At 41.7% G+C, this 16,378-nt stretch overlaps 1 protein-coding gene across 1 annotated transcript in view; it reads right to left on the reverse strand.

The window, feature by feature from the left end:
• iqsec3a (IQ motif and Sec7 domain ArfGEF 3a) overlaps positions 1-16,378 on the reverse strand; it is a gene marked incomplete at both ends in the record, with an annotated part of 136,957 nt that overhangs the window by 9,359 nt on the left and 111,220 nt on the right. Inside the window, 5 exons of the mRNA XM_083999707.1 lie at positions 96-254; positions 337-436; positions 1,750-1,875; positions 6,012-6,151; positions 9,260-9,426. Coding sequence (XP_083855833.1) covers positions 96-254; positions 337-436; positions 1,750-1,875; positions 6,012-6,151; positions 9,260-9,426 — 692 coding nt within the window. The remainder of the gene's footprint in view (positions 1-95; positions 255-336; positions 437-1,749; positions 1,876-6,011; positions 6,152-9,259; positions 9,427-16,378) is intronic.

A 16,378-nucleotide genomic window follows, 5' to 3' on the forward strand; every position in this document is an offset into this window, starting at 1 on the left:
CGAACACAGCAGCACAAGGAAAGTACTAGATAGACAGAGTTCTTCATCGTCTCACCTCATGGGAATAAAAAACACAGTACACTGCTGAAACTTACATTCAATACGTATCTGCTCCATCTCCGACACCTCTGCGATCGATTCCTTCAGGTCTTCTACAAACTTGAGCAGCTCCTCGGCACTTTGGGCGCAGAAGTTAAGTACCTGCTTCTTGTCTGAGCCGAAAGGCGAGAGGATGGTGATGCCGTGAGGGTAGTCTGTAGGGAGGACACAGAGGACGTTGCGTCGAAATGCTATTTCAAAATATGCTGGAAAAAAAGTTAAGACGTGGCCACTTACATTCATTTTCAAACAGGTGGAACTGCATGCCAAGCAGGCCCATGGCTTTGCAGAACGTGTAGGCTGCAGAACTCTTCTTCTTTGGACAAAGCTTCAAGATCTGCAGGCAACGGGGAAAACAATTAGACAACTTTGACTGACAGCCGAGCCCGTTCGTTTATTCTGGTTGTCGCTCTTGACACTTTTCTGAAATCTTTTTTATTTTGATTGTCACTGAGATTTACACATCACAGCAGAAACCTCAAAGGGGAACCTCACATTGAAAAAGCAAATGGAGTCAACACTGATGCATGCCACAATCTTCAAAGTGGTTTTTTTTTTGGTTTATGCATCGGCGCTCTAATTTGTAAAACACCTTGGCAGGGTTTTATACCAGGATGGATTAGAGATGTTCTGGCGCCTATTTCTCACAGGATGACCTTCCAGATAGAAAAAGATGAGGCGAGTGTGTTTTGTGGCGCCACTGTGGGGCATAATTTACCAGGCGAGTCGTATTAGACCAGTACATCACACCGGCGCTTTAAACACCTCTTGAGCTGCGAGAACAGCGGCCAGATTCAAAGGAAAGTCCCCGTCACTTTAATTCCATAGTAAAAAAAAATAAAAAAAATTCAAAGACAATTTCTGCCCCACTTTCAAAGCTGTCAAGAGGAAACGTCTCGCTGGAGTGTATCGCACCGCTGACTTTAAGTGCCAAATGAACAGAATTCCACTGTGATGTTGGAAGATAACTTCTATTGCCTCCTACTTCAAAATCAGCCTTTTAACCTCCTTTTCCTGCAGCTACCAATTACTTTTACGCTTCCACAGAAAAGGGAAGGAGTCGGGGGGGTGGGGGGGGGTGTTGCCTTTTCCTTCACTGTGTTTCGTTGGCGTGAGATCAACATTTGACATAATTATGAGAGCAGTTAAATACTTTGGATAGATGACCCCTATGTGGCTCTTAATGAGCCCATTCATTATCCCCGGCATTAAACCTTTGATAATTCCCCAAAACTACACGACTTTGGGCCAAGTGAGCAACTTATCTGTGCTGCGGCCCAAGTGAAAACACACTTTATCACTGTCCCTTAAAGTTGCTCTGTAGGGGACAGATCTTTGCTTATGAGCGCACTGCAACACTGCGTTTGCTACTATCTATTATTAAAAGAAATGGCCGGATGGGTCTGAGTTATGAAACAACATAAAAGAGGAGAGGGAGCCTTGAGAAATGGCTCACAAGTCGAAGTAGGTGATGGCGCATTGCAGCTGTCACAACAAAATAAGCAGCTTTAAAGACGAGCGAACATGTGCAGGAGTTTTAAGAGAGACTGTAAAACACACAGAAGGACACATTATGAATTATCACCGGATCTCCCAGGACGACTCTCAACTTAATGAAGGTGTGAAGCACTTTTTTTTCTGTAAACTCACCACAATGAGATCATTGAAGAGGAAGACTTCTCTCTGGTGTGCTGCCTGTTTCTGGGCCTTGTTGACGTCTGTCACCTCAAAAAGTCGACTACAGCAAACCAGTCTTCTGTGAGGGACAGACAGGACCTGCAGAGACACAAACACACACACATCCAGGTAAGAGGAGACCTCAAATCAGTCAGATTAAATGACTCAGGGGTTTAAAAAAAAAAAAAAAAAAAAAAAAAGCGTCATCATCAAGACCAGATGAGGACATGAAGTGACTTCCCTCCCCCCCACCGGAGAAACAGGGGGCGAAACTTTGAATACCAATGACTTTAAGCTGAGTATTAAAGTACGCATTACTCACTTGGGTTAAAGGTTGACAGGTGCTTATTAGACCCAGTAGGCTGAGACAAATTAGTGACGTAAAATCTGATCCAAGTCTTAAAGCAGATCTTAAAGTGATAACTATAAAGGCTACACGAGGAGAACACTGACATGAATAGATTCTCTCTGACTCTGTTTTCTAAGCACATAAAATGTACACTGACTGTCTGTCGACCACTTTTGACAAGGTAATTGAACTTTTTCTTGAGGGAAAACTATTCAAATCAAAATATATGTTTTACACCAAGTCTGGACAATAACAGCTATAATAAAGATGTGCTAGACCGAGCATAACAATGAGAGTAAATGGGGAATGGAGGAGAGCTTTTCATCTCTGGTTTCTTTTTCAAGCCACAGTCAAATTGCTACAAACTGTTCCTCTTCGGTATTGAACCAGTATTGGTGTTCAGTGTTTTTGCATATGTTCTTTTACAGTATCCAAATAACAAATTTCTTTTAATTTCTATGGGCTCCTCTTGGAAGTTAACAAAATGCTGCAGTTGTGTCCCTGGAGGCCTGGCTTCCTCCTTTCGGACTTAAGTGCTTTTCCAAGTTTAAGCAGATTACACTGCAGAAACTGTCTCATGCCTTCAGAGAGTGATCTAATCATGTTCTCACCCCCCCCCCTACACCCCCACCCTCTCCCCTCTTCACACTCATGTTTCTCTCTGCCGTGGCTTTTTACCGTGTTCAATCACTGCAGAAATCCAAGCAGTTGGTAGTTGTGGATTTTGATCCCGTCTTTGTGATAAAATACAAATATACACAGCCTTGTTTTTTGTTTTTTTTATTCCCTCTGCTCCCTGTGGTCGATTTGCAATGCAGTGAATACACACACACACACACACAAACACACACCGAGTCTCTGCCTCTCTCTCGCCGCTCATCACTGCAGGGTACACTCCCGTTCAGCCTGCCACAGCCAGCCTGCTTTCTCATTACACTAATGTCAGAGGCATGTAAAGGCATCATTAGCCTGAAATGCCTTCTGCTCAGTCCCCTCAACAGTCGTTTCCTCACAGGATTGTTAAGGGACAACTTACAAGGGGAGTTTGCCAGCATATTCATTAACAAATCAATTGCAGGACAAAAGAAAAACTGATAATACAAAGCCAATCCATATCAAATATTTAAGGAGGCGACATTTGGATATAAAGCTTCTTCACTACATTCAAGAAGGATTGTTATTTGGCTTTCCTCAAGTCATCAAATATTTACACCAACCAAAGCCCCATTATAGAGAAATCCATTATAGAAAGAATCGTTCTCATGTGGGCAACTTCCTCTAAGCAAAAGAGATAACAAGTTTATAATCCACAATACAGGGGCTTTGACACCTGCTCCAGCTGTGATAGATAAAGTTCCTTCCTTAGAAATACTAAGTCTTTCTTTTTATGGCAGACAGCTCCCATGGGCAGCAATAGTCACTTCCTGTCACAACAATCCATCATTGTTTTGGCTATGACAACGCTCCCTCTGTCGTCCTATGGCGACTCATCCATCACTGAGAGACACTTAAAGGCACAGGGCAGAGGAAAAAAAAAAAAAAAGGAGGAGACACGAACAACCTTTTTTAGTGAAAGAGTTTCAATGTCATTCAGGGAGTTAATTAAGATTATATTCATGGAGGGCTTAAAAAGCAGATTTATAATGAAACTCAACCAAAAGTCCAGTCACATAGTGGATGGACAGGGAGCGGCTTGTGACAAGGTCAGCTGCAGCTGCCTGGGACACTGTGTCAACGTTAGTATGTTGTTGCAGTAACATCTGCTAATTACCACCATTTATACAAGGTGCAGCAGGGGCTGATGGGAAAGTCATTAGGACTGCAGGTACTCAAAACTCACTGGATTATATCAAGATGCTATTATCTCAACATTAAAAAATCTCAAGGAACCTGCAGACAATAAGCTCAAGTATCGCTCAGTAGCCTCTTCTAAATCTCTTCTTGACACTTAGTTTCACCATTTGGCCTTTTTTTCTCTTTGTTGTAACTTTCATTTTGTTCTATTATGTCTGTAATTTTAACTGTCTTATTGTTTGTATTGTTATTTTTAATTGTAAAGCACTTTGTAACTTGGCTTTGACAGATGCTTTATGCTTTAAAAATAAACCTATTATCCCAAATAGCTGCCAGATTTGAAATAATCTCAATCTTGTGAACATAAGTAAACCATTCAAAGCATATTCAAAAGAACAACAAAAAGGTGCAATAATTGGATCTAAATTATTGTCAGAATGTAAACTTATGTATGTGGTACAGCTGAATTAAAGGCAAGGCCTCAACATAGTTATTACTGTAGGATTCATCATCTGGGGACCATGACTGTCTGTACTGAATTGTATGGTCATTCATTGAAGTCATAGAGAGACATCTTGATGTGTAAACTGTACACTCAGTTTTAATAAATCTACTGTATGTGGGTGTAATATGTTTAACAGTGTTGAATATTGAAGAGTCTATAGGAAGAAAAACTTGCAACTTGAATCTATAGTCTATACGTATATAAAGGATTGGAGGGCCTTGGTGTGTTGATAAGAGTCAATTCAAGCTGAATTCCCTGAACTGTTTATAAGTATTTTTAAAAAGCCTTTCAGTGCTATGAGTGGGCACAGACAGCACATTCCCACATGAATCAGTGTAATCAGTCAATAATGATGCTAAACACTTCTGGCTGTGTGTCTGTCTCACACTTGTTAAGCCTGAAGAACATACTGAAATATTAACACAACAAGTGATCCATGTGTGAGCAAGTTCACTCTTAACTTAAAAATTCCATTACATGGACGTTATTACACAACTCATGTGCACTGACCAAGTGTCTTCAGCTTTAACAGTTAAGAAAAGAGTCTAATGATGGCAGTGGTTAATGACGTATCGAGCTGGAGTAATGACCTGAGGTAATGATCGAGCTGCTGATGAGACATTTAATGGCTAATAAATGTGTTCTGCTAATGCTACGAAGGGCTAGGTGATAGTGATGAGGCCTTGAATAATGAGTGAGTGACTTGGCAAAGAATTAGCAAAAAGTAGGTGTGTGTGTGTGTGTGTGTGTGTGTCCTCATATTCCCTATGTTCCTATTTTTGTGTGATGAATTCTTCCTATCTACTCTACAAAACCCATCACACGCAGCATGTGGCATCTCTGGAAACTCACCCTCCTCTCCTCCCATCTCCCGAGAGCATGTTGTAAAATATATATTCTAGGGGTGAGGGACAGTCAGCCTCTAGACGTAGGCTATTACAGCTGCTGCTAGAAACTGTGCACAAGAGAACAGACTTTCTTTTACAGTGTCTGATAAGTAAAACATTTACTGTACTATCAACTAAGATCCATTTGGGATTGAACTTGAATTCAACTAGGGTTAAAAGTGCTCCAAAGGAAAGTAACTTATGTGCAAACACACAAATATCACCTGATGCTCTTGTTCTTTGCAGTTCTACAGTTTTAGCGTCTTTTAGCGGAGTGTTTTGGTTTTACATCCTGCACCTTTTAATGTTTTGGTTCATTTCCACCTCTCTCAGTGTTGTTTTTCAGCCAACAATATTTCATTCAAGCCCACTGAACTCTACCTAGCCAGCACCAAATGGCAGACACACATGGTTAGCTACCAACTGGTGAACGCTGTGGTCCATTTAGCAGCTAAACAAACACATTTCCCTGAGGAGTTGGAGTGAAGAGTGAATCTTGGCCAGGCAGCTGCAAAGATAACTCCAAATGAAAAAAAGTGTTGTGTGTTTAAAGCCCTCAGTGGCCAAAAACATCAATATTTGAGGAGATTCATAAGAATTAGACCCTTAAAGAAGGGTTGGGATTTGTGGAGTAGTTGTGGTTAAGGGCTAAAGAATAGATACTTCCAAGCATGCATGGTGTGTGCGTGTGTGCGCTTACCGTTTTCATGCCTACAATGGACTGCTCAACCTTGGAGACGTAGGTGACGTGGTCTTCATTGGAGCGTAACTCCCTCTGTTGTATTCTCTCATAGATTCCCACCACCATGTCTCTGGGGATATCCGCTCCATCGTCCACGCCTAAGACGAAAATAGGCTGATTACGCACAAATATAAACACGCACGCACACATACATCACAGGGTGGTTGCTTTTAATTTTACCAGACAGCTTTGTCCGTCTGGCAGAATATGGAGTGACTGCTGTTTTAACAGTGGCAGTGCAGCCAAAGTGCGTCTACTCCGGCTTCAGTGCAGCAGGAGACGTGTCACTGCCACAGGAGGAGATGGACGCAAATATGCATGTTGGAAAAAAAATTCATATTCATCACACTGTGCACAGGCCTGTGCTGCACTCGTTTGTCTGACATGCAAAAAGAGGGAAACACTGTGAGCTCTTTTTCTCACTCTCCTTGTCTGTGCCTCTTTGACTTTCCGTCTTTCACTGTCGCCATTAACTAACGGCAGAGAGCGACGTGAAAGGAGGTTAATTGGCGAGTGAAAGGTTAACGCCCCGCCTCTCTCTTATAAGACTGTCTGTCTGGAACGCAGCGCTCGTTCAAGGCCGTGGCATTTTCCATGCAGGTAGAGCTGCATGTCATTAGGCTGAAAGGTTGCCCTCCAGATGCTCCCCATTATGTCTGCGCAGCTGTACGGCGCGGCGTGGTACATTGAGTTTTCAATGGGGCAGGGTGTGTTTGGAGAAAATGAAGCCGCCAAAAGTGATGGCGGTGACAGCGAGGCAGCCTGGGACACTGCTGAGACATGGTCGCACATTAAGTAGTTACGGGGTGTGAAAGGAAGTTGCATAAGCCTGTGAAAATGTCCTTACATAAATGTTCTATTCATAAGATATATGAGCATGACATAGCAGTATGATATAGGATGTGTAATGGGGATATTATGCAATGTAATGCAACCATGAGTATATTTTTTAATCCAATCTAGGAATTCATTCTTTATTATATAGTATATAGGTATTGGAGGAGTGTGACTTTTTTTTCTATGAGGAGCTTATAACCTAATGGTTTTATGGTATTGGTTTTTCATATTCCTGTATATTCAAGGTCTCTCATAGGTCAATGTCTATGCTAAGAGAGCGACTTTTTACAAGACAATGTCATTAATGTGTAGGTACAGTAGGGAAGGTCGTCGGGAAGGTCAGTGCCCTTGTGGAGGATACTGAAGCCCCTTCCAAAAAAGCGCAGTGCTGCACTAAATACTGTAAGTCCAGCCCACTTACTTTACACTCATGTTCATAATTTGATGTGTCTTTGATGTGTTTTGATACGTAGCGCCATCATCTGGTCAACATTAAATTTTATTCCATTCTTTACTGTACGTGCTATTAGCTCCAGAACACATGATATTACCACTGGTGAGTAGCCTATTATACCTGCATAATACAGTGTACTGTAAGCATACTTGCATTGTCATTGTTGCCAGTGCTGACCTTTGGCATTTCATTCGAAGCGTCACTGTGCCTGAAAGCGACCTTGCAGCGCTTCTAGCACGGACACACACACACACACACACACACTCTTGTCTACAGTCTTCTTTTCCCCCACGTTTCCCCTGTAGCCTGGACTGCTCCCTGTCTCTTCTTATTTTCATCATCTCTGAGTGTAAACTTGGCTTGTCACAAGTTCTATTGATGAATGCCCGCATGCAAAGAGGGCTTTAAAAAAAGAAGAAGAAAAAAGCAGGGGGCACTGTGCAACTCTGACATTATCCTCACTAAAAACAAATAAAGGATCCCTAACTAAGACAGAGCGATTTTCATTTTTCAGTGAGGCGGCATCCTTGATTAATTTATAGTAGAGGCTGTTTTTTATTATGTTGACCCATTGTGGAATAGCTCAGACTCTGCCAGTCTGTTTTAATTGTGATAATGAATGCTCTGTGGTTCTTCATTACTATTGGTTTCTGGTGCATAATTGCATTTCACCTCAGCCAATTAGCGGAGTGAACTATTCTTCTGTCAGTGTGTGAGAGAGAGACATGAGTGAGGAGAAAAGAGGAGAGAGAAATGGGGAGAATATAAACAAGGGCAGGCAGATGAATAAACAGCATAATACTCTGACTGAGACAAAACAGAAGAGAGCAGATTCAGAGACGGGGAAAGCACAGTAAACTGAGCAGAAGACAAATACAAAGGCCAAGAGAGAATGGCATATTTTAATTTGTGTAAGATGCCGGAATTTATTTTCCCACTTAATTTAATTGTGGGGAACAGTCTGGATGAATCTATTAAAGTTGTTCTGCATCGACCTCACTGTTCCCCCGACGGATTCTGCAGAGGGAGAGCGGAGAATATGGCGCTCCCAGTCTCTCTCCCGTGACGCTCGGTGAATGAGCATCTGTTTGACTGTGGGAGACAAGAATTACGCCGGCTTTCCGCTGCTGTCGCTATGAGCTGTGAATGTGTAAAGCACGACGGGGCTGGGATAGAGATGTAACCTTAACTTTATCACCTGGATTTATGCAGGGAGGGTTCGAACTCGAACACAGATCCACACACTGTCAAACACTGACTCACTTGCACTGATTCATGCGAGGCCACAACGGGAGATATTCATGAGGGAGAGGAATCCCATGTATTATCTCATCCAGTAACATGCAAACTATTAGGAAACAGTCTGTCACAACTTATGTAACACCACTTTGGACCAACAGTCATGTGTATATTTGTCTTGACTGAGCACTTTCTGTCTGTATTTCTGCAGTTTTAAAGGGACAGTTCAACATTTTGGCAAATTGGCCCATTGCCATAATCCCTATAGTAGGAGTAGGTTCGTTACCTTTATTTGTCGGTGCAAGCTATTTTTAGAGCGGCGGAGCAGAGCCGTGAGCTGCTCAGGGCTACGCTACAGAGGCTAATGGGATTGCCACATTGCCACAAGTTGTGGCCTGCACATTCACCACGCTATGCGCGTTCCCGCCGGGGGTAGTTTTTCGGCAAGCAGTCTCTGCATTTGCTTCGAAGACAACTCCGCCAATTTGCCAAAATGTTGAACTATCCCTTTACACTATATACCACGGCACATACTATTGACAAATATTGACACTATTTTCTATGTGTATTCTCTGTATTATCTCCTATTATATCCTCAAAAAGCAAAAACAAACCTGCTTAAGTCAATTAGATCTAATAATTCATGTCTCTTTAACTCCATTAATGTCCCACTTACCTCTCAGGTTGCGTATGAAGTCTTCCAACAGCATCTTGCGGTCGGGCTTGATGTTGGGACTGTACATGTCCGTGTTGAGCAGAATGATGGCGAAGGCCAGGATGAAGATGGTGTCCGGGTTGTGAAACTGCTGCACCACGTCGGGGTTACACATGCAGTAGCGCTGGCTGTTGGGTTAGAGGTGACAGAGACAGAAGAAGTTAAAGATCAGGTGAAAGATGGACAGAAAAAAAGGCGGAGGGGAAAGATTCAAGTGTAATAGATGTGGGTCATGACAGAGGACACAAACATGGAGGGATGAAAGAGGGGGAGGAAGAGGAAGAAGGGATGTTAAAGAAATAGTTAAGAGGGGATGATAGGTACAGAGAGAGAAATGGATGAGAAAAATATAAGGGACAGACGGGGGAGGAAAGAAGGGGAGGGATAACAGATGGAAGAAAAGACACAGATAATGTGTTATCCTGAGACACCAAAGGCATCCTTCAACACACAACATGCTCGTAAACGCCTCGACACAAGCTGAGCACGAGAGTGTCGCAGCCGAACAAGAGTTATGGCTTTAATTTTGCTCGTGGCTTCATCGGAGGCAGTTAGCTGCCCCTCAGCACCACTGAAGCAGGTGCTCCGCCGAAACACCGACTCTCTGTATAAACACATTTGTCCCCCTGGAACGGCTGCTCGCATGGATCATGAATTAGACCGAAAGTAAAGTTAACGTGGGTGCAAAAAAAAAAAAAGGAAGAAGCAAAAACACTTTCTCCTCTGTGATTTGCCATCATTTTTCTAATTGTTCTGTTTATGAAATAATCTCCAAAGTTCAATCTTCCTGCGGTTTATTTGCAGACACACAAGTCCACAGAGTCCTCAGTCATAATCAGATATTCTCCCACATCTATGGGCCTGGATGCTGGATCTATGCAGGTTGTTGCTGTGCTCAAGAAACTTTGAAATATGAAAACCCACACTCTGGCACAAACACGTGACAGTTTGCTCAGTTTGATGTAGTTCCCCCAAAAAAGGCCCCTACAGTAAATATGAGAAGTAAAGAACAGAATAAAGCTGTGTTGTGTTGTGTGGTTATGGAAGCCATGAATCTAGACAACTACATGTTTGCATGTGTGTGTGTGTGTGTGTGTGTGTTTAAAAAAGACGTGCGCAGAGGAGAAAAATAAAATGTTTCTGTCTCTGTCTCTGTACATGGATACATCCTGATTAGGGAATGAATAAAACAATACAACATCTACAGTGTGTGAGTAATCAGAGATATACAGAGTAAAGGAGAATGAGTCTGTTTGTTTCTCTGTGTGTGCATGTGTGTGTGTATAGACCTTGTGGGCTGTGTATTGTAGTGTATATTGTAATTGTTACTTTAATCAGTCCTCATTTCTACATTGAAGCTGTGGCACCAAATAACAAACCCACTGAACCACATGATTGGAGCCTAATGTCTCTGAGGGACTGAGAACAGAAACATACACATTGTTATTCACACAGTGAGTTTACACATTCTCACATATACACCGTTTTATGACTTATACAATATCACGACTTCAGGTCTTTACATCTCATTTGTGTCCCTCTCACTTTTACAGTGTCAGTTTAATTAAAATGACCACTAAACCGTAAAATGTTAAAATGCTTACATAAACTGATTTCTGTGGTTGAAATGTGCTCATACAAATGGAAACAAATAATTTTAGGGAGATTTTTTATTTTGCAGGCAACAGATGAGCTGCCCTATCCTCTGGGTGGAGGTCTTTGGTACTCTATGTTGCTTTGGAGGAAGTCATTATAATCATTTAACATCCTTTCTTAAAACACAATATAAATATCTAACTATGTATTTTTACAGTGTATCAAAATGTGTGTTATAAAAAGCTTGGCAACCAGTTCAATCAATGCTGTATTTATTATTTGCTTTATGCTATAAATGTTAATAGATGAAGAGGGTAGCATCTATTTACGTGCATGCGCATGGGAGTTTGCGGCATCCCCCATACACTATTTGTTTTAGCATGATAATCACAGGGCTGCACGCAGATGTTTATTCACATCTCAGTGTATGAAAACCGTGACTCGACAGCAACCAGTAATTATGCCCTTGTCTGTGAATCCTAATGCAGCAGCATGCGGTGAAAAACCTTAATTTATGCTGCTTTTTTATTTTTTATCAGAGTGTGCTCTTACTCTCGCACAGATAGACACGGAAAATGACTAACCAGGGGGGGAAAAGAAAAAAAAGAAAAGAAAGAATGAGAGGGTAAAATAAAATGGCACATGATGCTCCTCGCTGAACAGATTTGGCAGTCTTCAAATTTGGCATTTGCTGCTGTCTTCCAAAACCAATTTAGCTTTTGTTACAGATTGCTAAAAGATGGTGTGATCCAGCACTTATTATCTCCTCCTGGGAGGTTTAGGTGCAAGAAGCGAGTGTCATGATCTCTGTCTCTGCCTATAATGACTCATCATATGGGGCATGCACAGAAAGACCAGGAGGAATACAATAAGGATATCTGGTTACTATATTGTAATGAAGAAATGAAAACATAAACCGAGTGTATCTGCAGCATTGGGAGCTGGCTCATATTCTCTTATTCTCTGGCTCATTCATTAGTACACTGACGCAGCAGATACCGAGGCTGCTGGCTGCTTTTCACTTTTCCCCCCTCGCTCTTTTTCACTGCTGCTTCAAATCCCCTTCACTTACTTTGGAGATTTCTCTCTTTCTGCGTGTGTATGCGTGTGTATGTGTGTGTGTTTGGAGGGATATCAAAGCCCAGGAGCAGAGGAGGCAGGCACAGAGAGGCAGTGGCGGTTATGCAACGCTGGTTATTTATAAACCTTCCTCCCTCTTTCCTCTTTCTCCCCTTCTTTCCTTCCATCCTTCCTTCTTAGCCCACTTCATGTCTCCTCGCCTTGCTCCTGATGACACGCAGAGTCAGCCTCATGTCCAAGCATTAGCGATGCCAACCTTTCTGGCCACCAACGTGGCAATATGACAATGTTGCAGTTTTTCTCCTCATTGGGCACCTTAACCACTGTGACAGGTGGTTGTTACTCCAGAGGGGCTACGGCAAACAGTTAGCAAATAACGCACGGTGCCACAGCTGCACTGCAAATTGTCTGCCTGCCGCAAATTGTGGACTGAAATTACATGCTGCTTGGCTTTTCAACATGGGGGCTGCATTGTCAACAGTTTATTGTAGCCTGGCAGAAGAAGGAATAAAGAGTGCATATGTGTGGTTGGTGGGGTGAGACATCAGCTGCTGATATTACAGGGGGGATAATGATCATGCAGTTATATATTTATGTTAATATATGGTAGGCTATATGGTGTATACAGTATGGTGTTTGGCCACCTGTTGGTTTTGTCTGGTTACATTTTCTCACTCTAGCTCGTTTTCAATTTTTCCTCTTTCTTTCATGTCTGGGTGAAAAAAATAAAAAAAAACACACAGAGGGCTGATCTCAAAACTTGCAAAAAATATCAAAGATTCACATCTGTATCTCTCAGCGCACCTTCAAAACTCGATGCTGGCATATTTAATGATCAAAAAGCCTGTGAATTGCATCTTAAAGCACAACAAGACAAGTTTAGCCCCAAGCTAATTTCTTTGAGTGACAGTATTTCATTTCACTTTCTTACACCCACTCAAATATCAACACACCCAGATACAGCAGAATAACACTACATTCACACTGCAGTTACAAATGACCTGAATCAGATTTTTTCGCTCAAATGTAACCCATATCCGATTTGCTTTTGACAGTGTGAACAGCACAAGTCGCCTTGAATCTGACATTTTCAAATCAGATTCAGCCCACTTTCAAATGTGGAACTGAATCTGATTCAGGTCCAATTTTTTCCAATGCGACCCCAGTGTGAACAGCTAAGGCAGATTGGATGCGACTTTAACGTCACTTTTCAATGTTTACTCTAGGTTTTTTTTAAGAAGCGGCGGCAGAACCACACGGGACCACAATAAAAAACATAAAACATTGGATAATTTGACGAGCAGCGATGTGTGTTTACCGACAACAGAAGTGAGAAGATGAGCGCTGAAGGAGAGGAGACTATAAATTAAAAAGGACAGGTGGTGTTAAACTTTGGGTTGTTATAACCTTAACGTTGTTTCTTAATAACCCGAACGTTGCCCAGCGGGTTGAGACATAGGGAACAAACTAAAGTACAGTAATGGTAATAGGGCTGGGACGATATGCTTTTCTCCCGATTCGATTCTTTTGCGATTTTTTGGATGCCAATGTCGATTTAAATTGCGATTCTACGATATTGATGATTTTCTCGATTTTAGTCTGCACTTTTAACACCAGTGAAACAGTTGAATGATCATGATTGTCAACAGACTATTCCGGGAACCATATTTCCCCAAAAAATACACATCACTTGTAAGTCAGTTTTTAAGATTTATTCAGCAGCAATATATATGTTGTGTGTATGTGTGTATATATATGTACTCTCTTTTCAAAAGCCTGCACTGCATAAAAGAGGCAAAAATTAAAAATTGAAAAAACAGGCTTCTGAAACCTTTCTGACAAAATGACATATAGACTGAGGTAAACTAACATTTATCTGCACACAAATACTGGAGGAGCCAATAAATTAACATAGTCCATTATAAAGTGAACTTAAACCCTTTTCAAAAACCTGGACTCTCTGTATGTAAAAAAGGCGAGCAAATGCACATTGCACAATATAAAAAAATGAAACAAAATTTAAAAAATTCTAAAAAAAAGAGAAAAGATTTTTGAAAAAAAAAATCGATTTAAAAATTGTCAAAAAAATATTGCGATACTTATGTGAATCGATTTTTCTCCCACCCCTAAATGGTAACCTAACTGAAACTAAAATAGAGAGTTTGGTTCTTTTTCTTTATTTTCTTCCTCCTCAGCAGCTGCTCAGACATTTTCCAGCTTCCATTTCACAGACATTTAGAAATAAAGTTCGGAACCGCAAACCGCTCACACTGGAATCTGATATAGGCCACATTAGATGGTAATGTGAACAGCCAAACAAAAAAAATCGGATCTGCCAAATTGAGCACTAAGACTTGCAGTGTGAACGTAGCCTAAATGACACCAGCTTCGGCTTCAACGACACACAGAGAGGATAGCAAAGCACCTCCCAAAGCAGCAAGGAGGTGCTGTGAGGACACCGTCTACGTGCACAAGAATGCATGGGACGCGCATATTAACAAACACTTGGATTGGCTCGAACGAAGCTGTGCAACAGAGAACATTTTCATTGTTACTGATGATGTGGATTGAAACACAGAAGGCAGAAGAGTCATGTTTGCAGTAGATTCTCAAAGATGTCTCTTTCGGATAAAGGGTTCAAGTTGAATTTAAGACTTTTTAAGACGTTTTTAGAGCCAGTTGAAATGAAAGTTAGATTGTGTCTCTTTCCAGCTGTCCTTTCAAAATAAATGCATAAAAAGTCCAGGAAAGAAAACCCACTGACTCGGGAGCTGGTGGCGGTGAGAAATTTAGCGGTGACGGCCACTACCAAGTGTTAACATTTTTAAGACGTTTGAAAAATTGATTGAAGACATTTTAATGCCAATTAAGGCATTATTTTTAGATTAATGAATTCAATGCCTTTTAAGACTTTTTAAGGATCCAGAACCCTGCGATACCACTCTAGAGAGGTATCAACTTCCAGCTTGGAATTAGTTTCTGGTCATCATCATGTATCATCTGCAGTCTGTACATTTTGTCATTTCTCATCTCAAGAGCACACTTTAACCTTACTCGAGTTTAAACCGTTGAAATCACTAAAAGCTATTATCAAAGTCAATGCTTTAATGCTTTAATTCAGTCACTGAAAACAGTCCCAAGAATAAATTGATTTTTGATTTGCCAATTGAAGATGAAAAGAACGAATGATACACAGATTTACACGAATTGTGGACGACAATTTTTATTTTTATTTTTTTAGATGTTCACAAACATAGGTGGGATAAACCAGAGTACCTGGAGAAAACCCAGTCCTGACACTGAGGCCCTGTTTACACGCTCGCGGATGAAAACAGCAAGATATTTAATCAGATGTGCCTTTTGTTTCGACGGCGACGGCGTTTTAGGGGCTTGAAAACGCAAAAAAGTGAAACCACCCTCCAGAGTGGAAATGTTAAAACGCTCCACTGTTGCGTGCCCATGTAAAGGGTGAAAACGCAAAAGTCTGCTCTGTGTTTTCATCACAGGCATGCGTCAGCACAGGAAAATAACGACAATTTTTGCCAATTGAAGATGGAAAGAACGAATAATACACAGATTTACACGAATTGTGGACGACAATTTTTTTTTTTTTTTTTTTAGATGTTCACAAACATAGGTGGGATAAACCAGAGTACCTGGAGAAAACCCAGTCCTGACTCTGAGGCCCTGTTTACACGACAACACTCACTGCAAAATATTAAATCGGATGTGCCTTTTGTTTAGACGTCGACGGCGTTTTGGGGGCTTGAAAACGCAAAAAAGTGAAACCACCCTCCAGAGTGGAAATCTTAAAACGCTCCACTGTTGCGTCCTCATGTAAAGGTTGAAAACGCAAAAGTCTGCTCTGCGTTTTCATCACAGGCATGAGTCAGCACAGGAAAATAACAACAAACACGTCGGATTCCACAGACTTTTGCGTCACGGTATGCACGCAGATTTCCTCCCCAAAAAGGTCTAAAAACGCAAAATAAAAAGTACGAACGCAACACCACTTTCGCGTTTTCTGTTCAGATCGTTTCCGTGTAAATGTAGCCTGAATCCATTCATTTTCTAGCATGAGTGCATCACGTCAGGAGGTGTTCTTCATTTTGGAGGCCAGATAACCCGTTGGGTAAGTTGAGGCCGAAGGGGCAGTTTTCGGGGAGTATGTGTTGAGATGTGACCAGATTTGCCCTCAGAGGGGAGACGGGGTTGAGTGGACGTTCTGGGCAGCTGTTTTCCCTGTATGGGGGGGAAGAAGGGGGATCTTGAGCTGTGACCAGATTTGCCCTGAGAGGGGAGACGGGGTTGAGTGGATGTTTTGGGCAGCTGTATAGGTTTTTTCTGGATGGGGGGAAGGCGGGGTGTCTTCACTTTGTCTTTGGACTCTGTCTGTGGATTGGT

The sequence above is a fragment of the Trachurus trachurus genome, assembly GCF_905171665.1.
Source record: "Trachurus trachurus genome assembly, chromosome: 23".
In the NCBI taxonomy this organism is placed as follows: Eukaryota; Metazoa; Chordata; class Actinopteri; order Carangiformes; family Carangidae; genus Trachurus; species Trachurus trachurus.